General features: G+C 40.6%; 1 protein-coding gene across 1 annotated transcript; it reads left to right on the forward strand.

Moving 5' to 3' along the window:
* The first annotated feature begins 4,422 nt into the window (after nucleotides 1-4,422).
* On the forward strand, nucleotides 4,423-27,753 carry LOC110525261 (adaptor related protein complex 3 subunit sigma 1). Its single transcript, XM_021605243.2, has 6 exons — nucleotides 4,423-4,725; nucleotides 9,307-9,398; nucleotides 19,462-19,573; nucleotides 19,759-19,830; nucleotides 20,644-20,751; nucleotides 27,020-27,753. Exons 1-6 carry the CDS (start codon nucleotides 4,657-4,659, stop codon nucleotides 27,146-27,148), a joined length of 582 nt encoding a protein of 193 aa, XP_021460918.1. The 5' UTR covers nucleotides 4,423-4,656; the 3' UTR covers nucleotides 27,149-27,753.
* Nucleotides 27,754-27,976: the final 223 nt, after the last annotated feature.

Consider the following 27,976-nt stretch of genomic DNA (forward strand, 5'->3'; position numbering starts at 1 on the left):
CCACACCTCCTTTGAATCAACTGTTGTTTCCTCAGAGGAGAAAAGCATGTACATGTTAAAATATAAGTAGCATATAGTGTTTAATCTATACATCTTGCACAACCTCTTTACACATTTATTTTGGGATTCCTCCTATGAAGAAGGCTGCCGACACACTGAAGAAGGCTGCAAAGCCGAATTGTCTGTGTACGCTATCCCTTATGAAGTGAAAAATCATTTAAAAAATGAAGTAGGCTTTATGCAGACCCATAACACCTTGTTGCTTATCGGGATCCCTCCTCTGTAAACGTCATCTGCCTGATGCGAGTGGAGAAGGAGAGACTTATTTCATTTTCACAAGTGCATTCATTTCCACGTTTCCTCACCTACTCTCCTCGATAACCTTTGACCTTTTTAAAAGGAGGAGAGGACAGAGAGGATGCGAGGAGTCGAAGTAAACCAATTAAGAATCTCCCATTGTCTGGCCTGAGGATGCGCCAGGCAGCCCAGCCCCCTATGGTTGAGACGGGCTGCCCTAAAGGCCATGGCTCCCCCGGCCTCGTTTAGACTCATCTCTGACATCTGCTGGTTCATCTGGTGGGAATACACAGAGAGGAATGAGTTTAAAGCATCAAGGAAAGTCACTGGGACACACCTATCCAGTTCTTTTCAGATTTGAAAGTACTTTATATTTAGGGGGAGTATGGATGACGTTGTCAGATCAGACCTACTGCTCTCATGGACTATATGCAACTCCATGTCCATAAGTCATTCTTCAAAGATTTTATTTTTAATGTTACTATCTTGTACTTTAATCATAAAACGTATTCCTTGGAAAAACCCTAAAAAAGTCTCCAGTCTGCCATAGAAAGAGATGGTGAGACCCTCCATACACCGCCTAATTATCATATTTTCTTTATTTTTCAGTTGCTCAAGCATTTTTCAGTTCATAAAAACCTCCCTCTGTAAGGGCTCTTTGATCCAAAATCAACCCCTTACCTCAAACCGTGCACACTTCTTGATGCCCACTCAACACACCCATATAAGCAAAGTGACTGTGCCTTTCTGATTGGCAAAGGAAGAGTTTCCGCCATTTTGATGAAACTATCTAGTGGTTTCAGATTTAGGAGGGCGCCTCTCCAGTTTTCTCAGGTCTGTTTAAAACAGGGATGAGAAACTGACGCAACCAGCATGGCTGTGTAACAGAAAACTCTCAAGATTGGTAAATCACCCTTTACTGGTTCTAACAGCCGATCAATCAGCTTGCTGCCAGCCAGTGGCGATATTAGCATGTACAGTACCTGTCAAAAGTTTGGACACACCTACTCATTCAAGGGTTTTTCTTTATTTTTACTATTTTGTACATTGTAGAATAATAGTGAAGACATCAACACTATGAAAAAACGTATATGGAATCATGTAGTAACAAAAAACGTCTTAAATAAATCAAAATATATAAAAAATGTTAGATTCTTCATAGGAGCCACCTGGAATGCTATTCCAACAGTCTTGAAGGAGTTCCCGCATATGCTGAGCACTTTTTGGCTGCTTTTCGTTCACTCTGCGGTCCAACTCATCCCAAACCATTACAATTGGGTTGAGGTCGGGTGATTGTGGAGGCCAGGTCATCACTCCATCACTCTCCTTCTTGGTCAAATAGCCCTTCCACTGCCTGGAGGTGTGTTTTGGGTCATTGTCCTGTTGAAAAACAAATGATAGTCCCACTAAGCGCAAACCAGATGGGATGGTGTATCGCTACAGAATGGTGTGGTAGCCATGCTGGTTGTGTGCCTTGAATTCTAAATTAATCATTGACAGTGTCACAAGCAAAGCATCCCCACACCATCACAATTCTTCACAGTGGGAACTACACATGCTAAGATCATCCGTTCACCTACTCTGCGTCTCACAAAGACATGGCGGTTGGAACCAAAAATCTAACATTTGGACTTATCAGACCAACGTACAGATTTCCACCGGTCTAATGTCCATTGCTCATGTTTCTTGACCCAAGAAAGTCTATTCTGCTTATTGGTGTCCTTTAGTACTGGTTTCTTTGCAGCAATTTGACCATGAAGCTACAGGTAGCCTAGTGGTTATAGTGTCGGGCCAGTAACCGAAAGGTTGCTAGATTGAATCCTGGGCTGACAAGGTAAAAATATGTTGTTCTGCCCCTGAACAAGGCAGTTAATCCACTGTTCCTAGGCTGCCATTGTAAATAAGAATTTGTTCTTAACTGACTTGCTTGGGGTGCAGTTACCTCTAATGAACTTATCCTCTGCAGAAAAGGTAACTCTGGGTCTTCCTTTCCTGTGGCGGTCCTCATGAGAGCCAGTTTCATCATAGCGCTTGATGGTTTTTGTGACTGCACTTGAAGAAAAAGTTCTTGAAATTTTACTCATTGACTGACGTTCATGTCTTAAAGTAATGATGGACTGTTGTTTTTCATTGCTTATCTGAGCTGTTCTTGCCATAATATGGACTTGGTCTTTTACCAAATAGGGCTATCTTCTGTATACCACCCCTACCTTGTCACAACACAACTGAATGCTCAAACTCATTCAAATGGAACGAAATTCCACAAATGTCCTTTTAACAAGGCACACCTGTTAATTGAAATGCATTCCAGGTGACTATCTCATGAAGCTGGTTGAGAGAATGCCAAGAGTGTGCAAAGCTGTCATCAAGGCAAAGGGTGGCTACTTTGAAGAATCTCAAATATAAAATATATTTAGATTTCTTTAACACTTTTTTGGTTACTACATGATTCCATTATTTTATAGTTTTGATGTCTTCACTTTTATTCTACAATGTAGAAAATAGTAAACATTTAGAAAAACCCTTGAATGAGTAGTTGTGTCCAAACTTTTGACTGCTTACTGTATATATATATAACTTTTTTTGTTAAACAAACTCTGTCTGCCGACTCTTAGCAAACTTTTGGAAATAAATGGTGTTTGACCAGATGTAATGCTATTTCTCTGTAAATAAATAAACAACAGACTTTCAGCATGCTTATAGAGAAGGGCACTCAGCATGTACTGCACTGACACAAATGACTGATGATTGGTTTAAAGAAGTTTATAATTGTCACCCCCTGATCTGTTTCACCTGTCTTTGTGATTGTCTCCCACCCCACCAAGTGTCGCCCATCTTCCCCATTATCCCCTGTGTATTTATACCTGTGTTCTCTATTTGTCTGTTGCCAGTTTGTCTTATTTGTTTAAGTCAACCAGCATTGTGTGTCTCAGCTCCTGCTTTTTCCAGTCTCTCTTTTCTCGCCCTCCTGGTTTTGACCTTGTCCTGACTCTGACTCTTGTACTGACCTCTGCCTCACCCTGAGCCTGCCTGCGGCCCGGTACCATTGCCCTCTGGTTTACTGACGCCTGCCTGCCTTGACCTGTCTATTGCCTGCCCCTATTGGAATATTAAACAATTGTTTATTTGTCATGGTCTGCATCTGGGTCTTAACTTCATACCTGATTTTTATTTTACCTTTATTTAACTAGGCAAGTCAGTTAAGAACAAATTCTTATTTTCAATGACGGCCTAGGAACAGTGGGTTAAATGCCTGTTCAGGGGCAGAACAATAGATTTGTACCTTGTCAGCTCAGGGGTTTATACTTGCAACCTTCCGGTTACTAGTCCAACGCTCTAACCACTAACCAACAACAATGTTGTTGATCCATCCTCAGTTTTCTGATATCACAGCCATTAAACTCTGTAATTGTTCTAAAGTCACCATTGGCGTCATTGTGAAATCCCTGAGCGGTTTCCTTACTCTCTGGCAACTGAGTTAGAAAGGAAACCTGTATCTTTGTAGTGACTGGGTGTATTGATACACCATCCAAAGTGTAATTAATAACTTCACCATGCTCAAATGAATATTCAAAGTCTGCTTCTTTCTTTTTATCCATCTAACAATAGGTGCCCTTCTTTGCCCAGTATTACAAAACCTGCCTTGTCTTTGTGGTTGAATCTGTGTTTGAAATTCACTGCTTGACTGAGGGACCTTTCAGATAATTGTATGTGTGGGCTACAGAGATGAGATGGTATTTTTTTAAATTTATTTTAAACAATATTATTGCACAAGAGTGAGTGCATGCAATTTATTATGTGACTTGTTAAGCTTTTTTTTCTTCTTCAGAACATATTTTGGCTTGCCATAGCAAAGGGGTTGAATGCTTATTGACTCAAGAAATGTAAGCCTTTCATTTTTAATTAACTTGTAAAACTTAGGAAAAACAGAATTCTAATTTGACGTCATTGGTTATTGTGTGTAGGTCAGTGACAAAAAAATATAAACGTAATCCATATTAAATTCAGGCTATAACACAACAAAATGTGGGAAAAAAACAAGAGTGTGAATGCTTTCTGAAAGCATTGTAGGTGTTAGATGTTCATTTTTTACTAGTCCAATGAAACGTTTGCCACCATAGTTTGACCCACCGCGGCTGCTGTAGTTGCAAGAATATGAATGGTTTGACGTGGAGTGTGGTTATTTCCGCAAAATCTGGATGGAGAAATGGCATGTTGTTAGCCTGCTAGCCGTAATTTGAGCTAGATTGAGACGGATTAGAATCGGTTCCCAGGTAGACTGGGTCGGTACTGGAGTGTTGACAACAGTCATTCATAGACTGATCCAATTTTTTCTTCCCCTCAATAAAACTGAACATCATGATTAAAGCCATACTAATATTCAACAACCATGGGAAACCTCGGCTTTCTAAATTCTACGAGCATTACGTGAGTATGCAATGAATTGTTTCGAATCTGTTGTAGCTAGCTTGCATGCATCCTAACAATGTTAGTTTATCTAGCTAGCTCTATTTTTTGGCTAATTAATTGCACAATTATTATTGCAAACAAACAAGGTTAAGTAGCTAACGTTATACTGGTTTATGTGATGTAATGTGAGACTTTACTGGTTTGTTTACGTGGGTAGCTATGTCATTGATCTTGGGATATGCTATATCAGACTGAGCAACATTGTTATTTTAATAATTAAGCATGTGTCGGAATAGCTATCGTTTTACACACACAGGCTAGCTACTGGATTGGGGATGTTCATGTCTCCTCGCAGTCTCGTGCACTGATCACTGAGTAAAACATGTTGAGTGTTCGTTCTGTCCGTCCAAAGGGCTTTACGTCACATGACACGCCGACGTTCACGTTATTGACTTGTGCTCCTGCCTATCAATCAATTCATTCCTCATCAAAATTGTTTGTTTTTTTTCTTCTCAAAGCTGAACATGTATTACTCGTCACAGGCTAGTAGACAAGGGGACAGACTAGCTAACCATGTAGAGTCCGATAAATTAACAGTGGTGTAAAATTACTTTAAAGTACTACTTAAGTCATTTTTTGGGGCATCTTTACTATTAACATTTTGACAACTTTTAATTACTTTTACTTACTTTTACTACATTCCTAAAGATAGCTATTTCACTACTTTACTAAATTAAACGATTGGACCAAATGGGAAATGGTGACACCATTACATGTTATGGATTAGCATGGCCTCAAATACTAGACGTAACATAGTAGATGTATGTATATGACACTCAAATTAGTATCGCAGAGTTTCTAAATCCAGAGGACTGACATCGCGAGCCTTCTGGTAACGTTTGCGAAACAGACCAGGCTGGGATTTGGGGTTTGAGAAGAATGCGAGAAGTGAAAAATTCTTCCTTAGTTGTTCATTTTCTCGAAATTTAAAGGCACAACCAAGATTTGAGCCAATGTCTTAAGTTTTACTACATTCCTAAAGAAAATGATGTACTGTTTACTCCATATATTTTCCCTGACACCCAAAAGGACTCATTACATTTTGAATGTTTACCAGGACAGAAAATGGTCTAATTCATACTTACCAAGAGAACATCCCTGGTCATCCCGACTGCGTCTGATCTGGCAGACTCACTAAGCACATGCTTCATATGTGAATGATGTCTGAGAGTTGGAGCATTGCCCCTGGTTATCTGTAAATAAATTAAAACTAGAAAATATGGTTTTCCTAATATAAGGAATTTGAAATGATTTATACTTTTGATACTTAAGTACATTTAAAACCAAATACTTTTATACTTTTACTCAAGTAGTTTTTTTACTGGGTGACTTTGACTTGAGTGATTTTCTATTTACAGTACTTATCTTTACTTTTACTCAAGTATGATAAAAACAAATCTCCACCACTGTAGATTAATAAAGGCAACCCTGGGGTTGCAGGCACCATGCTCTACCAGCTTAGCAACACAGGACTTTACAAAAGGCTATGATCTTTAAATGTTGGTATAGATAAACTAATTCCCAAGGGTAGCTAAGGGGCAATTCCACAGTTACATAATTGCACTGAGACTCAGATTTTTCACTTAAAATGTTTGACAAACAAAAACCATTGATTTTAAAAGTTAACAAACTAATTATCTCTATACACAATGACTACTTTTAACAATTTTACACATTCACTGGAATAACTGCGCAGGTGGAAAGTTTGGTAACAGAATTTCTGTAAATTCTCCCTCAGTTTGTTGTCCACGTTTTCCCAAAACTCTGAATACAGTACATTCGGAAAATATTCAGACCCCTTGACATTTTTCACATTTTGCTACGTTACAGCCTTATTCTAAAATTGATTCAATTGTTTCCCCCCCTCAAATCCACACACATTACCCCATAATGACAAAGCATAATTTCTTTGCAAATTTCTTTAAAAAAAAAAAAAAAAAAAAAATATATGTGTATGTGTATATCACATTTACATAACTATTCAGACCCTTTAATCAGTACTTTGTTGAATCACCTTTGGCAACAATTACAGCCTCCAGTATTATTGGGCCTCATGCTACAAGCTTGGCACGCCTGTGTTTGGGGAGTTTCTCCTATTATTCTCTGCAGATTCTCTCAAGCTCTGTCAGGTTGGCTGGGGAGTGTCGCTGCACAGCTATTTTCAGGTCTCTCCAGAGATGTTCGATCGGGTTCAAGTCCGGGCCTTCGCTGGTTCACTCAAGGACTTTCAGAGATTTGTCCTGAAGCCACTCCTGCATTGTCTTGGCTGTGTGCTTAGGGTCGTTGTCTTGTTGGAAGGTGAACCTTCGCCCCAGTCTGAGGTCCTGAGCACTCTGGAGAAGGTTTTCATCAAGGACCTCTCTGTACTTTGTTCTGTTCATCTTTCCCTTGATCCGGACTAGTCTCCCAGTCCCTGCCGCTGATAAACATCCCCACAGCATGATGATGCTGCCACCACCATACTTCACCGTAGGGATGGTACCTGGTTTCCTCCAGATGTGACGCTTGGCATTCAGGCAAAATAGTTCAATCTTGGTTTCATCAGACCAGAGAAACTTGTTTCTCATGGTCTGAGAGTCTTAAGGTGCATTTTGGCAAACTCCAAGCGGGTTGTTGTGCCTTTTTACTGAGGAGTGGCCACTTTACCATAAAGGCCAGATTGGTGGAGTGCTGCAGAGATGGTTGTCCTTCTGGAAGGTTCTCCTATCTCCACAGAGGAACTCTGGAGCTCTGTCAGTGACCATCAGGTTCTTGGTCACCTCCCTGACCAAGGCCCTTCTCCCCCGATTGTTCAGTTTGGTCTGGCGGCCAGCTCTATAAAGAGTCTTGGTGGTTCCAAACTTCTTCCATTTTAAGAATGATGGAGGCCACTGTGTTCCCGCGGACCTTCAATGCTACAGAAATGTTTTGGTACATTTCCCCAGATCTGTTTCTCGAGACACAATCCTGTCTAAGAGCTCTACGGACAATTCCTTCGACCTCTTGGCTTGGTTTTTGCTCTGACATGCACTGTCAACTGTGGGACCTTCTATAGACAAGTGTATGCATTTGCAAACCATGTCCAATCAATTGAATTTACACATCTGAAGCAATCAAACTTTTATTTTTCACAAGTTTGTATATCAAAGTTCAGCACAGTCAAGGACTGTTTGGCAGCAATTAGACTCAGGTCTTCTTGGGTATGACACTATAAACTTGGCACAACTGTCAACTGTGGGATCTTATATAGACCGGTGTGTGCCTTTCCAAATCATGTCAAATCAATTGAATTTACCACAGATGGACTCCAAGTTGTAGGAACATTTCAAGGATGATCATTGGAAACAAAATGAGCTCAATTTAGAGTCACAAAGGGTCTGAATACTTACAGTACCAGTCAAAAGTTTGAACACAGAAATGTACACAGAAATGTAGTTATTAGAAAAGCACATGAATGGAACACAGAAATGTAGTTATTAGAAAAGCACATGAATGGAACACAGAAATGTAGTAATTAGAAAAGCACATGAATGGAACACAGAAATGTAGTTATTAGAAAAGCACATGAATGGAACACAGAAATGAGTTATTAGAAAAGCACATGAATAGAACACAGAAATGTTGTTATTAGAAAAGCACATGAATGGAACACAGAAATGTAGTTATTAGAAAAGCACATGAATGGAACACAGAAATGTAGTTATTAGAAAAGCACATGAATGGAACACAGAAATGTAGTTATTAGAAAAGCACATGAATGGAACACAGAAATGTAGTTATTAGAAAAGCACATGAATGGAACACAGAAATGTAGTTAATAGAAAAGCACATGAATGGAACACAGAAATGTAGTTATTAGAAAAGCACATGAATGGAACACAGAAATGTAGTCATTAGAAAAGCACATGAATGGAACACAGAAATGTAGTTATTAGAAAAGCACATGAATGGAAAACAGAAATTTAGTTATTAGAAAAGCACACATGGGTCCTTTCACATGGAAATTACCTACATTTTTTAAAATGTAATTTTGGAAAGTATTTTTCTCACACATTTCAACAGGAGAGTTGCTCAAAAAACAGAAATAATATTGACAGCGTACTGTATATGCTACTGTGCATTATGGCCCTTTTCAATTTTCCTTTTCTAGAGTGAGGAGAGTGTGTGTCTAGATGTTTAGTAGAGTGAAGAGTAGGTTTATGAGATATTATGCTAGACCAGAGTCTCTGTGCTTGCATTGGCATGGAGAGTTCTCTGCTATGGCCTCTCCCCCTAGTCTCATGCTTCATATCACTTGACTCATTTCACATGATCACTTGAAGGCATTCCCTTTCACTGCAATGACCTGACTTACACATATTTCAGAGAGAACATTTGCAAGAATATGTGGACACTGGAGAGAGTATGCAGTGAATGTCCTGCCACTTCTTTTAGGTTATGAGTGGGGAAAAAGGCCATTTGGATAGTTTTAAGCATAAATGTTGTGAAGACCTGTACCAAAAGCTTTACATTTTGTTTTTCCCATGCACACTGACTGTATTTGTAATTTATGTTCCACAGAACGAAGACACGGAACAACAAATCATCAGAGAAACATTTCATCTGGTGTCCAAAAGAGATGAGAACGTCTGCAATTTTCTAGAAGGTGGAATGTAAGAGAATTCTTTTAAGACGTCAAACTGCACTGGAGTACTGAAATCCATAAGTGTTAAGCTGAAGCGTTGTCTTAACACCTCCTGATCATGTCACATTGAAATGCATATCCTTTCAATTCCATGTAGACAAATTCAGCTGATGATGTGGGCTACTCTACATCAATGTTCCACGAGTAGAATCCGCTTTCCACGAGGCAACAGCTCATGACAAACTTCACTGCATGGGAGAGCTAAGGGAGAAAGGGGGAACCTATCAGATGGTGACCAGCAGGGGAGAGATCAATTGGATCATTATGAATAGTTGAATATTCCTTCGTCATTCATGAAGCAGTCCCAGGTGTTAGGCTATTGCATTGTGGAACCTCCTCTCATTCAACAGAGACTAATAGAACTGGGGTGTATTCATTAGTGCACACCAGTAGTAAAATGTTTTGCAACAAACTTATTAGGCAAGTTCAGGTTAGTCTCCCTAGAGATCTGCCCATTTACTTATGTTTGGTTCCTAGTGAATACAACCCTGGGATCCCTGGTATATGATTGTTGCTACAGTTTAGTCTCATCAACAAATACGATGTCGCTCAAGCAGCTTGACCTTCTACACAGACTCAGGTCAACATGCTTTTATCAGGCCTTACAACGATTGGTCAAGGCTTCTGTCCTTGGCCTGGACTTAAAGAAAACTCCACCCCAAAACTATCCTTTTGATATATGTTTCATTAGTCCATTGCTGATATAATAATGAATGTTGCATCATATGCTGCTAAATGCATCAAACGGGCCAGATTTTGTCCAACAGACTGACAGGGCCAAGTGGCTAGTGCAGGTTAAAGGAAAATGCCACCCAAAAACTATTAATTGCTATGTTTCATTAGTCCATTATTGATATAGTCCCAAAATGTTTTGCCTGTCAGCAATCAAGTTTCAGATATGTAATACGCAAAATATATCATCATTACGGGCCATATTTCTGTATTTTGAAAGTTACATATCTTAAACTTGATTGCTGACATGCACATTTTTTGGGGACTATGTCAATAATGTACTAATGAAATAAATATCAAAGGATAGTTTTTTTTGTTGTCATATTTCTTTAACCTTTTAATAACGTCTGGATATTCAAATGCCGTATTGTGAATGCTGCTCCTGACCCGGTTACTTGTTCATAAAACCAACATGTTTGGCTGTGATTCATGTCATTGAATGTGTATATTGAGTAGGGTTGCACATTTTGGGTAATATTCACAAGTGGAAACCATCCGTGGGAATTAACGGAAATATATATGTAAATTAATATTAATACCATTAAATGTAGATGTTTTTTGCATTGGATATATTTACCATATCATATGGAGACAGAAACATAAAAACCTTTTACCTCATCATAAGTAGACATAATTGCAAATGAGTAAATCCTTCCAATAGTAAAAAAAAAAAAAAAAAACTATTTAGTTACGAATTTAACTTTAATTGAGTTGACTCTTCCCATGGGATGATTCCACTGAAAAATAAAATGGGAATATTGAATGATCCATCGCATCTCCCAAAAACATTTCAACATACATCTGTAAAATGATAGTCTAGAAACTAAAGCTTTGGTTGACTTCCTCTCAGGCTTCCATGTCTTCTCCCTGGACCTCCTTAATGTCCACCTCTTGAACATCAGTCTCTTGAGGCCTCATCTTCACTGTCACTTTCCAACCTTGTTGAGGATGGCTTATCAGGCTCAAAAAGCCTCAAATATGCTTGGATGTCCACCAGTTTTTCAACCTGTGTATTGGTCAGCCTGTTGTGTGCTTTGGTGTGTGTGTTCCCAAACAAGGACCAGTTGTGCTCTGAGGCAGCTGATGTTGATGGGATTTGGAGGATGATGGAGGCAACTCTGTAGCCTCGGTTTTTCGGATGACTGCCTTGCCTGGTTCACCAATTACTTTGCAGACAGAGTTCAGTGTGTCAAATCGGAGGGCATGCTGTCCGGTCCTCTGGCAGTCTCTATGGGGGTGCCACAGGGTTCAATTCTCGGGCCGACTCTTTTCTCTGTATATATCAATGATGTTTCTCATGCTGCGGGCGATTCCCTGATCCACCTCTACGCAGACGACACCATTCTATATACTTCCGGCCCGTCCTTGGACACTGTGCTATCTAACCTCCAAACGAGCTTCAATGACATACAGCACTCCTTCCGTGGCCTCCAACTGCTCTTAAACGCTAGTAAAACCAAATGCATGCTTTTCAACCGTTCGCTGCCTGCACCCGCACGCCTGACCAGCATCACCACCCTGGATGGTTCCGACCTTGAATATGTGGACATCTATAAGTACCTAGGTGTCTGGCTAGACTCTAAACTCTCCTTCCAGACCCATATCAAACATCTCCAATCGAAAATCAAATCAAGAGTCGGCTTTCTATTCCGCAACAAAGCCTCCTTCACTCACGCCGCCAAACTTACCCTAGTAAAACTGACTATCCTACCGATCCTCGACTTCGGCGATGTCATCTACAAAATTGCTTCCAACACTCTACTCAGCAAACTGGATGCAGTTTATCACAGTGCCATCCGTTTTGTCACTAAAGCACCTTATACCACCCACCACTGCGACTTGTATGCTCTAGTCGGCTGGCCCTCGCTACATATTCGTCGCCAGACCCACTGGCTCCAGGTCATCTACAAGTCCATGCTAGGTAAAGCTCCGCCTTATCTCAGTTCACTGGTTACGATGGCAACACCAAAAGAGTTCAGAACGTCTGCAATTTTCTAGAAGGTGGAATGTAAGAGAATTCTTTTAAGACGTCAAACTGCACTGGAGTACTGAAATCCATAAGTGTTAAGCTGAAGCGTTGTCTTAACACCTCCTGATCATGTCACATTGAAATGCATATCCTTTCAATTCCATGTAGACAAATTCAGCTGATGATGTGGGCTACTCTACATCAATGTTCCACGAGTAGAATCCGCTTTCCACGAGGCAACAGCTCATGACAAACTTCACTGCATGGGAGAGCTAAGGGAGAAAGGGGGAACCTATCAGATGGTGACCAGCAGGGGAGAGATCAATTGGATCATTATGAATAGTTGAATATTCCTTCGTCATTCATGAAGCAGTCCCAGGTGTTAGGCTATTGCATTGTGGAACCTCCTCTCATTCAACAGAGACTAATAGAACTGGGGTGTATTCATTAGTGCACACCAGTAGTAAAATGTTTTGCAACAAACTTATTAGGCAAGTTCAGGTTAGTCTCCCTAGAGATCTGCCCATTTACTTATGTTTGGTTCCTAGTGAATACAACCCTGGGATCCCTGGTATATGATTGTTGCTACAGTTTAGTCTCATCAACAAATACGATGTCGCTCAAGCAGCTTGACCTTCTACACAGACTCAGGTCAACATGCTTTTATCAGGCCTTACAACGATTGGTCAAGGCTTCTGTCCTTGGCCTGGACTTAAAGAAAACTCCACCCCAAAACTATCCTTTTGATATATGTTTCATTAGTCCATTGCTGATATAATAATGAATGTTGCATCATATGCTGCTAAATGCATCAAACGGGCCAGATTTTGTCCAACAGACTGACAGGGCCAAGTGGCTAGTGCAGGTTAAAGGAAAATGCCACCCAAAAACTATTAATTGCTATGTTTCATTAGTCCATTATTGATATAGTCCCAAAATGTTTTGCCTGTCAGCAATCAAGTTTCAGATATGTAATACGCAAAATATATCATCATTACGGGCCATATTTCTGTATTTTGAAAGTTACATATCTTAAACTTGATTGCTGACATGCACATTTTTTGGGGACTATGTCAATAATGTACTAATGAAATAAATATCAAAGGATAGTTTTTTGTTGTTGTCATATTTCTTTAACCTTTTAATAACGTCTGGATATTCAAATGCCGTATTGTGAATGCTGCTCCAGACCCGGTTACTTGTTCATAAAACCAACATGTTTGGCTGTGATTCATGTCATTGAATGTGTATATTGAGTAGGGTTGCACATTTTGGGTAATATTCACAAGTGGAAACCATCCGTGGGAATTAACGGAAATATATATGTAAATTAATATTAATACCATTAAATGTAGATGTTTTTTGCATTGGATATATTTACCATATCATATGGAGACAGAAACATAAAAACCTTTTACCTCATCATAAGTAGACATAATTGCAAATGAGTAAATCCTTCCAATAGTAAAAAAAAAAAAAAAAACTATTTAGTTACGAATTTAACTTTAATTGAGTTGACTCTTCCCATGGGATGATTCCACTGAAAAATAAAATGGGAATATTGAATGATCCATCGCATCTCCCAAAAACATTTCAACATACATCTGTAAAATGATAGTCTAGAAACTAAAGCTTTGGTTGACTTCCTCTCAGGCTTCCATGTCTTCTCCCTGGACCTCCTTAATGTCCACCTCTTGAACATCAGTCTCTTGAGGCCTCATCTTCACTGTCACTTTCCAACCTTGTTGAGGATGGCTTATCAGGCTCAAAAAGCCTCAAATATGCTTGGATGTCCACCAGTTTTTCAACCTGTGTATTGGTCAGCCTGTTGTGTGCTTTGGTGTGTGTGTTCCCAAACAAGGACCAGTTGTGCTCTGAGGCAGCTGATGTTGATGGGATTTGGAGGATGATGGAGGCAACTCTGTAGCCTCGGTTTTTCGGATGACTGCCTTGCCTGGTTCACCAATTACTTTGCAGACAGAGTTCAGTGTGTCAAATCGGAGGGCATGCTGTCCGGTCCTCTGGCAGTCTCTATGGGGGTGCCACAGGGTTCAATTCTCGGGCCGACTCTTTTCTCTGTATATATCAATGATGTTTCTCATGCTGCGGGCGATTCCCTGATCCACCTCTACGCAGACGACACCATTCTATATACTTCCGGCCCGTCCTTGGACACTGTGCTATCTAACCTCCAAACGAGCTTCAATGACATACAGCACTCCTTCCGTGGCCTCCAACTGCTCTTAAACGCTAGTAAAACCAAATGCATGCTTTTCAACCGTTCGCTGCCTGCACCCGCACGCCTGACCAGCATCACCACCCTGGATGGTTCCGACCTTGAATATGTGGACATCTATAAGTACCTAGGTGTCTGGCTAGACTCTAAACTCTCCTTCCAGACCCATATCAAACATCTCCAATCGAAAATCAAATCAAGAGTCGGCTTTCTATTCCGCAACAAAGCCTCCTTCACTCACGCCGCCAAACTTACCCTAGTAAAACTGACTATCCTACCGATCCTCGACTTCGGCGATGTCATCTACAAAATTGCTTCCAACACTCTACTCAGCAAACTGGATGCAGTTTATCACAGTGCCATCCGTTTTGTCACTAAAGCACCTTATACCACCCACCACTGCGACTTGTATGCTCTAGTCGGCTGGCCCTCGCTACATATTCGTCGCCAGACCCACTGGCTCCAGGTCATCTACAAGTCCATGCTAGGTAAAGCTCCGCCTTATCTCAGTTCACTGGTTACGATGGCAACACCAAAAGAGTTCAGAACGTCTGCAATTTTCTAGAAGGTGGAATGTAAGAGAATTCTTTTAAGACGTCAAACTGCACTGGAGTACTGAAATCCATAAGTGTTAAGCTGAAGCGTTGTCTTAACACCTCCTGATCATGTCACATTGAAATGCATATCCTTTCAATTCCATGTAGACAAATTCAGCTGATGATGTGGGCTACTCTACATCAATGTTCCACGAGTAGAATCCGCTTTCCACGAGGCAACAGCTCATGACAAACTTCACTGCATGGGAGAGCTAAGGGAGAAAGGGGGAACCTATCAGATGGTGACCAGCAGGGGAGAGATCAATTGGATCATTATGAATAGTTGAATATTCCTTCGTCATTCATGAAGCAGTCCCAGGTGTTAGGCTATTGCATTGTGGAACCTCCTCTCATTCAACAGAGACTAATAGAACTGGGGTGTATTCATTAGTGCACACCAGTAGTAAAATGTTTTGCAACAAACTTATTAGGCAAGTTCAGGTTAGTCTCCCTAGAGATCTGCCCATTTACTTATGTTTGGTTCCTAGTGAATACAACCCTGGGATCCCTGGTATATGATTGTTGCTACAGTTTAGTCTCATCAACAAATACGATGTCGCTCAAGCAGCTTGACCTTCTACACAGACTCAGGTCAACATGCTTTTATCAGGCCTTACAACGATTGGTCAAGGCTTCTGTCCTTGGCCTGGACTTAAAGAAAACTCCACCCCAAAACTATCCTTTTGATATATGTTTCATTAGTCCATTGCTGATATAATAATGAATGTTGCATCATATGCTGCTAAATGCATCAAACGGGCCAGATTTTGTCCAACAGACTGACAGGGCCAAGTGGCTAGTGCAGGTTAAAGGAAAATGCCACCCAAAAACTATTAATTGCTATGTTTCATTAGTCCATTATTGATATAGTCCCAAAATGTTTTGCCTGTCAGCAATCAAGTTTCAGATATGTAATACGCAAAATATATCATCATTACGGGCCATATTTCTGTATTTTGAAAGTTACATATCTTAAACTTGATTGCTGACATGCACATTTTTTGGGGACTATGTCAATAATGTACTAATGAAATAAATATCAAAGGATAGTTTTTTTTGTTGTCATATTTCTTTAACCTTTTAATAACGTCTGGATATTCAAATGCCGTATTGTGAATGCTGCTCCTGACCCGGTTACTTGTTCATAAAACCAACATGTTTGGCTGTGATTCATGTCATTGAATGTGTATATTGAGTAGGGTTGCACATTTTGGGTAATATTCACAAGTGGAAACCATCCGTGGGAATTAACGGAAATATATATGTAAATTAATATTAATACCATTAAATGTAGATGTTTTTTGCATTGGATATATTTACCATATCATATGGAGACAGAAACATAAAAACCTTTTACCTCATCATAAGTAGACATAATTGCAAATGAGTAAATCCTTCCAATAGTAAAAAAAAAAAAAAAAACTATTTAGTTACGAATTTAACTTTAATTGAGTTGACTCTTCCCATGGGATGATTCCACTGAAAAATAAAATGGGAATATTGAATGATCCATCGCATCTCCCAAAAACATTTCAACATACATCTGTAAAATGATAGTCTAGAAACTAAAGCTTTGGTTGACTTCCTCTCAGGCTTCCATGTCTTCTCCCTGGACCTCCTTAATGTCCACCTCTTGAACATCAGTCTCTTGAGGCCTCATCTTCACTGTCACTTTCCAACCTTGTTGAGGATGGCTTATCAGGCTCAAAAAGCCTCAAATATGCTTGGATGTCCACCAGTTTTTCAACCTGTGTATTGGTCAGCCTGTTGTGTGCTTTGGTGTGTGTGTTCCCAAACAAGGACCAGTTGTGCTCTGAGGCAGCTGATGTTGATGGGATTTGGAGGATGATGGAGGCAACTCTGTAGCCTCGGTTTTTCGGATGACTGCCTTGCCTGGTTCACCAATTACTTTGCAGACAGAGTTCAGTGTGTCAAATCGGAGGGCATGCTGTCCGGTCCTCTGGCAGTCTCTATGGGGGTGCCACAGGGTTCAATTCTCGGGCCGACTCTTTTCTCTGTATATATCAATGATGTTTCTCATGCTGCGGGCGATTCCCTGATCCACCTCTACGCAGACGACACCATTCTATATACTTCCGGCCCGTCCTTGGACACTGTGCTATCTAACCTCCAAACGAGCTTCAATGACATACAGCACTCCTTCCGTGGCCTCCAACTGCTCTTAAACGCTAGTAAAACCAAATGCATGCTTTTCAACCGTTCGCTGCCTGCACCCGCACGCCTGACCAGCATCACCACCCTGGATGGTTCCGACCTTGAATATGTGGACATCTATAAGTACCTAGGTGTCTGGCTAGACTCTAAACTCTCCTTCCAGACCCATATCAAACATCTCCAATCGAAAATCAAATCAAGAGTCGGCTTTCTATTCCGCAACAAAGCCTCCTTCACTCACGCCGCCAAACTTACCCTAGTAAAACTGACTATCCTACCGATCCTCGACTTCGGCGATGTCATCTACAAAATTGCTTCCAACACTCTACTCAGCAAACTGGATGCAGTTTATCACAGTGCCATCCGTTTTGTCACTAAAGCACCTTATACCACCCACCACTGCGACTTGTATGCTCTAGTCGGCTGGCCCTCGCTACATATTCGTCGCCAGACCCACTGGCTCCAGGTCATCTACAAGTCCATGCTAGGTAAAGCTCCGCCTTATCTCAGTTCACTGGTTACGATGGCAACACCCATCCGTAGCACGCGCTCCAGCAGGTGTATCTCACTGATCATCCCTAAAGCCAACACCTCATTTGGCCTCCTTTCGTTCCAGTTCTCTGCTGCCTGTGACTGGAACGAATTGCAAAAATCGCTGAAGTTGGAGACTTTGATGTCCCTCACCAACTTCAAACATCTGCTATCTGAGCAGCTAACCGATCGCTGCAGCTGTACATAGTCTATTGGTAAATAGCCCACCCATTTTCACCTACCTCATCCCCATACTGTTTTTATTTATTTTTCTGCTCTTTTGCACACCAATATCTCTACCTGTACATAACCATCTGATCATTTATCACTCCAGTGTTAATCTGCATAATTGTAATTATTTGCCTACCTTCTCATGCCTTTTGCACACAATGTATATATAGACTCCCCTTTTTTCTACTGTGTTATTGACTTGTTAATTGTTTACTCCATGCGTAACTCTGTTGTCTGTTCACACTGCTATGCCTTATCTTGGCCAGGTCGCATTTGCAAATGAGAACTTGCTCTCAACTAGCCTACCTGGTTAAATAAAGGTGAAATAATTTTTTTTTTTTTAAAACAGGGGAAAGAGCCTCAGATCCACAAAGTCTCTTCCACCAGTTGGCTGATGAGATATGTTGGCACGACTGCCATATTGCATCTCCATCCCAAAGCCCTTGCTTGGAAGTGTACTTCGCCAGCCTGCCAAGAACCTCATCCAGGCCAAGGTGGTGAGACACAGTTGTGATGACACCATAGGCCTTGTTGATCTCTGCACCAGACATGATGCTCTTGCCAGCATACTTGGGGTCCAACATGTACGCTGCATTGTGTATAGGCTTCAGTCAGAAGTCTTCATGCTTTTTGATGCATTTCAGAACTGCAGTTTCCACTGCTTGGAGCAACAGTGAAGTGGGCAGGGCAGTACGGACTTCTTCTCTTTCATCTGCAAGAAGAGTCTGAACATCAGACAGGATGGCGTTGTCTCCCTCGATCTGTGCAATGGCTACTGCTATCGGTTTCAGGCTGCTTACTACTCTCCCAAAATACACAATCTTGGCGAATCCTCTTGATGGGGCTGTCCATATCGGCAGACTGTGATATGGCTGTTTCTTGGAGAGATTCCTTCCCCTCCAGGAGACTGTCAAACATTTTATTTAAATTTTTTACAACATTTATTTATCTAGGCAGGTCAGTTAAGAACAAATTCTTATTTACAATGACGGCTTAGGAACAGTGGGTTAACTGCCTTGTTCAGGGGCAGAAGGACAGACTTTTATCTTGTCAGCTCGGGGATCCGAACTAGCAACCTTTTGGTTACTGGCCCATCACTCTAACCACTAGGCTACCTGTGGGCTCAATAGCCTAGTGGGTAAATAGTGTGGGCTCAATAGCAACTCATTAGTGTGCAAGATCTTGAGAATCAGCTTTATATGTGATGGAAGAATACACTGTGTGGTGCATGCAGAGGGTTGCAATTCCATTGAATTGGGGATAGTTTAACCAAAATATGCCACAAGACCTAGAATTGCTTTATGTATCCCACAAAAAAAGATACACTTAACATTTTTTGATGAATTTAAGAAAAATTCCCCAAATTCCAGGGCTTAACTTCCCATGGAAAGTTTCCAACCCTTTGCAACCCTAGTATTGCGTAATAAACATCACGCTGACTGGTGTTTCATTAATGATCATTGTGCTGACAACTATCCCATGAATGTATTGGTGCACTAATGAATACACCCCGTTCAGAGAACTTTTCGACTGTCCCCTCGTTTTGTTTTTGTGTCGTCAGGTTGATTGGTGGATCTGAGAACAGGCTCATCTACAGACACTATGCCACGCTCTACTTTGTATTCTGCGTCGATTCCTCTGAGAGCGAGCTTGGCATCCTAGACCTTATCCAGGTAATGTTTCTCAAGTCTTGGGGGGGGGGGGGGGGATCTTTTTTTGTTGTCAAACTATGAACCATTTGGTACCACCATTTTAGACTGGCTTGTTGTTGGTGGATGTGTCATTGATGGAGTAAAACAATGGCCAACCTAACTCGGTAGATTATTACTGTTCAGTGAATGTGATTGTCTCTCCACAGGTGTTTGTGGAAACATTGGACAAATGCTTCGAGAATGTCTGTGAACTTGACTTAATTTTCCACGTGGACAAGGTACAACCTATTGTGTCAACCATATTCTAGCAATGTGCTGTTCATTGAAATATGTCCTATATCAGAGACAGTTAAATGTTCACAGTGAATGTATGACTCCCCATAGACACTGACTGTGCCATTGTGTAATTCATTTACTATAAGACTGTCTAGATGAATTTATCTCCCCTGTGATAACGCTCGGTCCTGCGGGCTCGTAATTTCTAGCCACGTCTGTTGCAGCGAAGCAGGATATTGCGTTACTTTCTGCACAGGTTGCCTCATTTCACGCAGAAAGATTCCATTGATATTCATGTGTACACAGGGTAATATGAGCAAAGAGAAAGCAAGATAATTGTGACTGCAGTAATCTATATCCTAGTCTGGGAAAACCCAGACTGAGGGCTACGCCATTGGTGTATGCAGGAACATTGTTAATGACCAAAGCAACCTATCTGCCTTGAGGAAACGAAGCAATCTACATGAAACAAACAAATTATAAATGGGACTTGGTGTGATTTATGTTTGCATATGGCATGTTTTTACATGAGATGAGGTTGCATGTGTATATCTCTCATCAGGTCATCCGTTTTTAAGGGTGCTACGTCTCCTGTTCACATTTGTTTAGCCTCTTCAATATCAAACAATAATGAATATCTATTTTAATTGGCTAAAGAAAATAATTCCTCTTTGAAATAGATCCTGTAGGTTTCAAAGGCACACAGAAAAAGCCCCCCCCCCCAAAAAAAAAGAACGTATTTGGGTCACAGCAATTTAATGTTTTCTCAGTCAGAGCATAACCTGTTAATAGATCACCTTCTATTGAACCTGTAGGTCCACAATATACTGGCAGAGATGGTGATGGGGGGGATGGTGCTGGAGACCAACATGAATGAGATCATCATACAGGTGGACGCCCAAAACAAAATGGAGAAATCGGAGGTAAGAGTACTTCTCTAGGACTTCCTATACTCCGGGTACGTGCAGGCATGCGTGTATGCTGGACCCTGCATGTCCTTCTTGTGATGCTCCTGATAAGTATTTGTGCTCTCTGGAGCTCCACTGCTGCACCACATAGAATGCCATTCTCTTCCAACCAACCCCCAAAGATATAAACATCATAAAACACCGTCTCTTCTACCGAATGTAAATGTACACATTTTCCAATGCATCTGCGTAATCTTGATCCTCAGTAATCACAAACCCTCATGAGACACATTGCTCATCCCACTCTACAGACTGGAAATGTCCTGTTGGTGTATTTTGCTTAAATGCGGAGGGGATGGTAGCGTTTGGATGACTTGAATGGTTAGTTGTGGTCATTCTGATGTTAAAGTTGTCCTGAGCTGAGCTTGTTAACATCTGTGAGCTGATATCTTGTAGGTGAGTTGTCCATGATGTTAAAGCCTAGATATTGCTTTGTTCTCATGCAGCTGTTGTCACTTTTTTCCTAATTCATTTGCAGATCTCTTTGAATATAGTCTTTTACATTTCACCATTCTTGAAAACAGATTGTTTCATGGCATCATTGCCATTTGCCAATGGCAGAACAATGCCATTGACTTAGACAATATGTATTTTAAATTGACACACACACAAAGTTCTCTAGTTAAATAAATGAAAATGAAGCGAAATATTTAAAAGCCACAAATGTTTATCAGTACGTTCTTTGAAGGAGATATTTTGTTAGGTTACGTTTGCTTGGCTGTTATTGCACTGTAGTGCTACTACACAATATAAGGTAACTTGCTGTTAAGTTCTTTTTGTTTCCAACATCTACAGATTGTTTACCTCACTGTAGCAATATGGCTGTGTTTAACAATGAAAACAATGCTTTGGTAACAACTTTAGGCCATATTTTGTCGTTGATCAAATGGAATCATTATTGACATTTGAATTGTAAGCCGAGTCTTTGACTGTTCAACAAACAGATGTGCTCCGTCTTCTCCTTCTTGGACCTACCCTAGACCGCAGTGTTCCTCATAATCATTCAAACTTCAACACCAATGCTAATTCTGAGTCATAAGAATGATGTAAATTAATTCCAATCAGTATGTAAAAAAAGAAAATTGTCAATACAAATTGGTTTAGAATGATAAGCTGGATTTAGTTCACTTTCACATGCTCAACCGGCTCAATGTAAAACTCTAACTGTTTCTTTGACTTTGGAGATGTTGAGGTTTCTCAGGTCAGTGTCTATGAATGTGGTCTACGATAGGTCTTATCACTTTCTATTTATACTGAACAAAAATATAAACGCAACAATTTCAAAGATTTTATGGAGTTACAGTTCATATGAGGAAATCAGTCAATTGAAATAAATTCATTAGGCCCTAATCAATGGATTTCACATGACTGGGCAGGGGAGCAGCCATGGGTGGGCCTGGGGGGGGAATAGGCCCACCCACTTGGGTGCCAGGCCCAGCCAATCCAAATGAGTTTTTCCTCACACAAGGGTTTTATTACAGACAGAAATACTCCTCAGTTTCATCAGCTGTCTGGGTGGCTGGTCTCAGACGATCCCGCAGGTGAAGAAGCCAGATGTGGAGGTCCTGGGCTGGTGTGGTTACACATGGTCTGCGGTAGTGAGGCCGTTTGGACGTACTGCCAAATTCTCTAAAACAACGTTGTAGCCGGTTTATGGTAGAGAAATGAACATTCTATTCTGTGGCAACAGCTCTGGTGGACATTCCTGCAGTCAGCATGCGAATATCACGCCTCCCTCAAGACATCTGTGGCATTGTGTTGTGTGACAAAACTGCACATTTTAGAGTGGCCTTTTATTGTCTCCAGCACAAGGTGCACCTGGGTAATAATGATCATGCTGTTCAATCAGCTTCTTGATATGCCACACCTGTCAGGTGGATGGATTATCTTGGCAAAGGAGAAATGCTCCCTAACAGGGGTATAAACAAATTTGTGCACAAAATCTGAGCTCAATAAGTGTCTGGGATATTTTATTTTATGAAACATGGCACCAACACTTTACATGTTGTTTATATTGTTGTTCAGTGTATTTATAAACTGTAATTACTTTAATCTGCTTTAACAACATTCCTCATTCCTCTTTTTCCCTGACGCTTTCTAGTTCTTTCCATTCTTCTCTCTTTACAGACGTTTATCTTTCAGTCTCCCAGACAGGACAGGTAGACACAGGTACTGCTAAATTTCCAACCAAGTACTGTAACCTCCCAAATTTACACTATACCTAGTTCTCCATGGGCCGACCGCTTAATAACAGCAAAATTACGTCACAAACAATATTTTACAGCAGACCCAACAATTTTTCACTGTTACTTAAAGAGTAATGAAACCCCATATTGCTTAGCTACTATTAAGGAAATTGGTTAACATGTTTCAATTATCATTTAAAACCTCCATGTAAGGTGACAGTAAATAGTTTTTAGGACAACAGGGACTTAATATTGGGCAGACTAGGCTTAGCCATATAGAACTGTTTGTCAGCTATACCTGCCAGAGTTAATTTATTTTAATTTTGCCTGAATCAAAAAATAAACGGGTCCTATCATAGCCCAAATAAAACATGTTTTTACAGCTGATTTACATACACTACAACTAGGGTCTGGAGTTGTTTAGGTTCGCCTACTACCAGATCAGGAAAATACCCCCCCCCCCCCCCCACCAGCACCACTCTGGGACATGTGGTGCCACCTCTGTAGTCACGAGACACAGTGTTACAAGTGAAAAACATCTCCTATTCGTATGATCTACATTTTGTTGTTGGTGGGGATAGGCTTCCATAGCTTTACGTGGCTCAGTGCAGCCAGCAGCTACTGCAAAAAAAATAATCTGAATAGTACATTTCAGTGTTTTCAAAAACATTGCTCTGCTATTACCATTTATACTGTGGGAGTGTTGGCTCAATGAGACCATTCTGTTTACACTGCCCTGCTTCAAGGGGGGCAACTGTCACCTCCAGATGTAGTGCGAGAGACGTAGCAAGTAGGCTAGTTTACATTTGAGTAATACGTGTAGCCGACGGTACTTTTACCAAAAGTATAGTAAGTAAGAAGAGCAGTGGAGGCTGCTGAGGGGAGGACGGCTCCTAATAATGTCTGTAACAGAGCAAATGGAATGGCATCAAACACCTGGAAACCATGTGTTTTGATCTATTTGATACCATTACACTCCTTCCGCTCCAGCCATTACCACGAGCCCGTCCTCCCCAATTAAGGTGCCACTGACCTCCTGTGGTGAGGCTCTAAGAGGTGCAATTATACTGTTCACCTGTCGGGTCTGGCTCGGTGTTTGTGTTTGTAACAGAGGTCTCGTCTCAATTTCGCAGGTGCTGAAAATGTCAAACCACATCTCGCTAGGCTCATAGCTAGCCAAGTACAACACCGCATGTTGTTTATCTCTACTGGTCCTTGTCACCACACTCTGCTTTGCTGCCCTATAACTCTCATCGGACTGCTTTTATGACGTGTAAACTACTGTTTACCTACTTGAAATGTGTTTTCCCCCCCTGGGTTGTGACATCAGTGTTTATTAATCAACAGACCATATCCCAAGCCAGTCATTTGGTTTTCCAGGCAGTCACAGCTCAGTGCTGACACCGTAGTAATGCCTGTTTGGGGAAACCTATGGAACACTCGGCGTGACTGAGTACTAGACCAGAAACCTAGGCCTTTCGGCAACTGGCAAGGAGCAAGTCTAATTTATCTCCCTTGAGTTGTTACATATAGGCTATTCAGTATAATTTAGTTGACTGGCTGCCAAGGTTAGTAAAAACCCAGGGTTGTTCTCATTGAGGACAGTAGCTACTCTGTATTGTCACAACTTGAGGGCAGCAAAATTTATGAAGGACACTTAAACTGACCTCGTGTTTTTAATTACAGAGGATGAAATTAGAATTCTGTGTACGACAAGGGTTAGAACCGGTTCAGGGAACAGAACCCGGAACCTGGAATGAAAGTGATCTATACTGTTCCGCAACCGAACTGTTATTTCTAAAGCATTGGAACCGGTTAATACTATCATTTTAAGTTCCGGGCAACAACCAAAAAAATGTCCCACAAAAAACAAAGCGCCTATGCAAAGTCCTCCATCTGTCAATCTGAAACTTTTTCCAGCGTCTGCCTGCCAGCTGAACATCTTTGCCAGTGTGTGTGTGTGTAGGCTACCTCCCCCTCCGAAGCCTACTGACGTTACAAGTGTGATTCAGAAGATAGGGAGAGACATTTCTTATTAGAAGAATGGATTTACTTTTTCATTGCTAGTTTGGGATACTATAGTTATCACGTTTCACATTGGATTTATTAACCACAAAGAGGTAAGATGTGTTTTTAATTTTGGTGCCGCTCTGCACACAGAAGCTTGTTAGTGATCTTGCATCTCTGGTCCAACGTTAAGCCAACTCTGAAGTTCAAAGACATTCAAAATTCCTACATAGAAGCCGCTCCTCCGTAGTTATAATTCTTTATTTTGTTGGTCGGGAACATTGGAACGGAACGAAGGGTTCTGCTCAGAACAAAACCATCGGAAGATAATTTTAGAAATGGCTAAACAACTGGTTTAAACATTTAGTGAATGCTACTGATTAATATTTGTAACCGGTCCTATGGTAGTTGAAAAGAGATGCCTAGTTCTACTCATTTTCACAACTAGAAAGTGTAGCCTAGAAGCTGATTTGAATTTACATTTTTCTGACTGTTGAAGATTCTGTGGAAGAACAGCTGCAATTTTTTTTTTTAAGTAATCCCTCAATCTAGGGATCAAGAAACGTTATTCATTTTTTTTATTTCACCTTTATTTAACCAGGTAGGCAAGTTATTCATAGCAAATGTCCATTACTTATTTTGCTATTGACATTTCAACCAATTGGTTTATTTTTTTTATCTCAAATTATATTAGAAACTTTTATCATTTTCTATTGAACAAAGCTTTGAAACTCACTGCTTTAGTGTTTCTACTCCCTCTCCTTCAGTATACCGTAGAGTAGACACCCTGCTGTGTCCCAGTATTACAACAATTCCCCACATGGTCCATTTCATTGGGTAATGCTGTGGAAATAACTCAACATTGAATAGCTGTCGCTTGCATCGTTTTATGTACTTTTTTTAATAATCAAACATTAGCCTAGATTGAACATAGTCACCCACGTTACCAACTATTAAGTCCTTACCTTACCGTGTGAAGAGTTCCCTTCTGAGTTGTTAAAATCGTAATATATTACAGTATATCCTTGAAAAAGTTCCTAAATGTTCTAACTGGTAAAACAGTCTGTTTATTGTACTTCAGAAATGGTCATAAAAAGGTCTACGAAACTATTATGAATTCTAATAATGGCGTTATATTTCACTGAGAAATATTTAAGCTGTAAGATTGTTTTTATTTATTCAACCTTTAATTAACTAGGCAAGTCAGTTAAGAGCAAATTCTTATTTACAATGACGGCCTACCCCGGCCAAACCCTCCCTTAACTCCGACGGCGCTGGGCCAATTTTGCCCCGCCATATGGGACTCCCGATCACAGCCAGTTGTGATACAGCCTTGGATCGAACCCGGGTCTGTAGTGACTCCTCTAGCACTGCGATGCAGTGCCTTAGACCGCTGCGCCACTCGGTCCCCCTCACATACAGATGTGAGTAAGCAGTAAATCTTTGTAGAGTGATTTACATTAGGCCATCTGATATTGCTCTAGTTAGTTTCCCAAGACACAGCCTATATAAGACATTTCACTTCAGTCACGTCACATGCCCAATTTATGTTTTCTAAATTCTGTAAACATTCTATACATAACTATAGCTTCATTTCCTCCTCATATCAAAATCCATTTTTTTCTGCTTTACCCAATTCTCTCCTTGCATTTGTATCCTTATCAGTCCTTAAGAATTTGTTTGGTTCACTTTTCAAGCAATGCTGCCTCTTGTCTTTTTTAATAGTCAATTTTATATTTTAAGATCAATGAATGTAGCACTGTTCTCATAGTTGATTCATAATTGGCCCTGGTTGTGCTGTAAATCACAAATGAACCAAATATAGCATGTGCATATGAAGCTAGGCATTTGGATGTACATTTGCACATTATGTCTGTTTTTAATAGTTGATGCTTTGCATTTTGTCTGGCGTCTGTGGTGCTGCATGTTTTCGTCCTGTGCTGTTGTGTGTCCCTGTCCATTGTGAGGGTCGAGTGGTGTACGTGTTTCTAGGGACTCTTAACTCTGTTATATTTATGTTTTGTATCTAGGCTGGTATTGCAGGAGCCCCTGCTCGCGCAGTGTCAGCCGTAAAGAACATGAACCTCCCCGAAATGCCCAGAAACATCAACATTGGAGACATCAGCATAAAAGTGCCAAACTTACCCTCCTTCAAATAGCCGGCAAGACCCACCGTGCAGAAGTCGACCAATGTTTACCATGCAATTGTTTAACCAAAATCCGAACAAATACCAACTTTTCTCAAAGAGCATGAAGGTACTGTGTGAATTTCTTTGGCGTTAACTCTTTTTCTTTCTCTCCCTGGTTTTAAATTAATGTCATTGTGACTTTGTTCTGTTTGAGAAAATAAAGTATTTATTTATTCCATTCCTCGACCCTCACTGGAGGTGTGCCCTTATGTCGTGGCTGCTACAGTATTGTAAATTCATACTTTAGTAGTGGTTTGTAAAACAAACAGAATATTCTTATATACAGTATATGATGCACAGGAGGTTGGAGGCATCTTAATTAGAAAGGACGGGCTTGTGGTAATGGCTGTAGCAGAATATGTGGAATGGTTTTCCTTTCACTCCGTTCCAGCAATTATGAGCTGTCCTCCCCTCACCAGCCTCCACTGATATGACGATATATGCTGAAATTGTATTTCTTTGTCTTACCTGTATACACAATGGTTTAAACAAATGATCTTGTCAAATGTTTCTCTTGATTTAATCAGTGCATGTGTTTTTTGTTTTTTGCAACTTAATAAACTATTGAATCATCATTTGCCTATTTGGAATTTTTGTTGGCAGTTAAAGGTTTCATTGTATTCAATAATATATAAATAGCCAGTTAAGTATGTTTGTCTGAAAGAAGAGCAAGTTGGACCACAGTTTGATCTAAGTAGGTAACATCTTATGGACATTGTCAAAGACTCCAGTCACCAAGTCATCGACTATTCTCTTTGCTATCCCACAGCAAGCAGTACTGCAGCACAGTGTATATAT

This window comes from Oncorhynchus mykiss, chromosome 6, assembly GCF_013265735.2.
Source record: "Oncorhynchus mykiss isolate Arlee chromosome 6, USDA_OmykA_1.1, whole genome shotgun sequence".
NCBI lineage: Eukaryota > Metazoa > Chordata > Actinopteri > Salmoniformes > Salmonidae > Oncorhynchus > Oncorhynchus mykiss.

What these genes read in the sequence shown, in the direction of transcription:
- LOC110525261 (XM_021605243.2), top strand. Translation starts at nt 4,657, where the DNA reads ATGATTAAAGCCATACTAATATTCAACAACCATGGGAAACCTCGGCTT. An exon ending in GCATCCTAGACCTTATCCAG is followed by an intron (nt 19,574 to 19,758) that starts GTAATGTTTCTC and finishes GTCTCTCCACAG; the next exon opens with GTGTTTGTGGAAACATTGGA. An exon ending in TAATTTTCCACGTGGACAAG is followed by an intron (nt 19,831 to 20,643) that starts GTACAACCTATT and finishes TTGAACCTGTAG; the next exon opens with GTCCACAATATACTGGCAGA.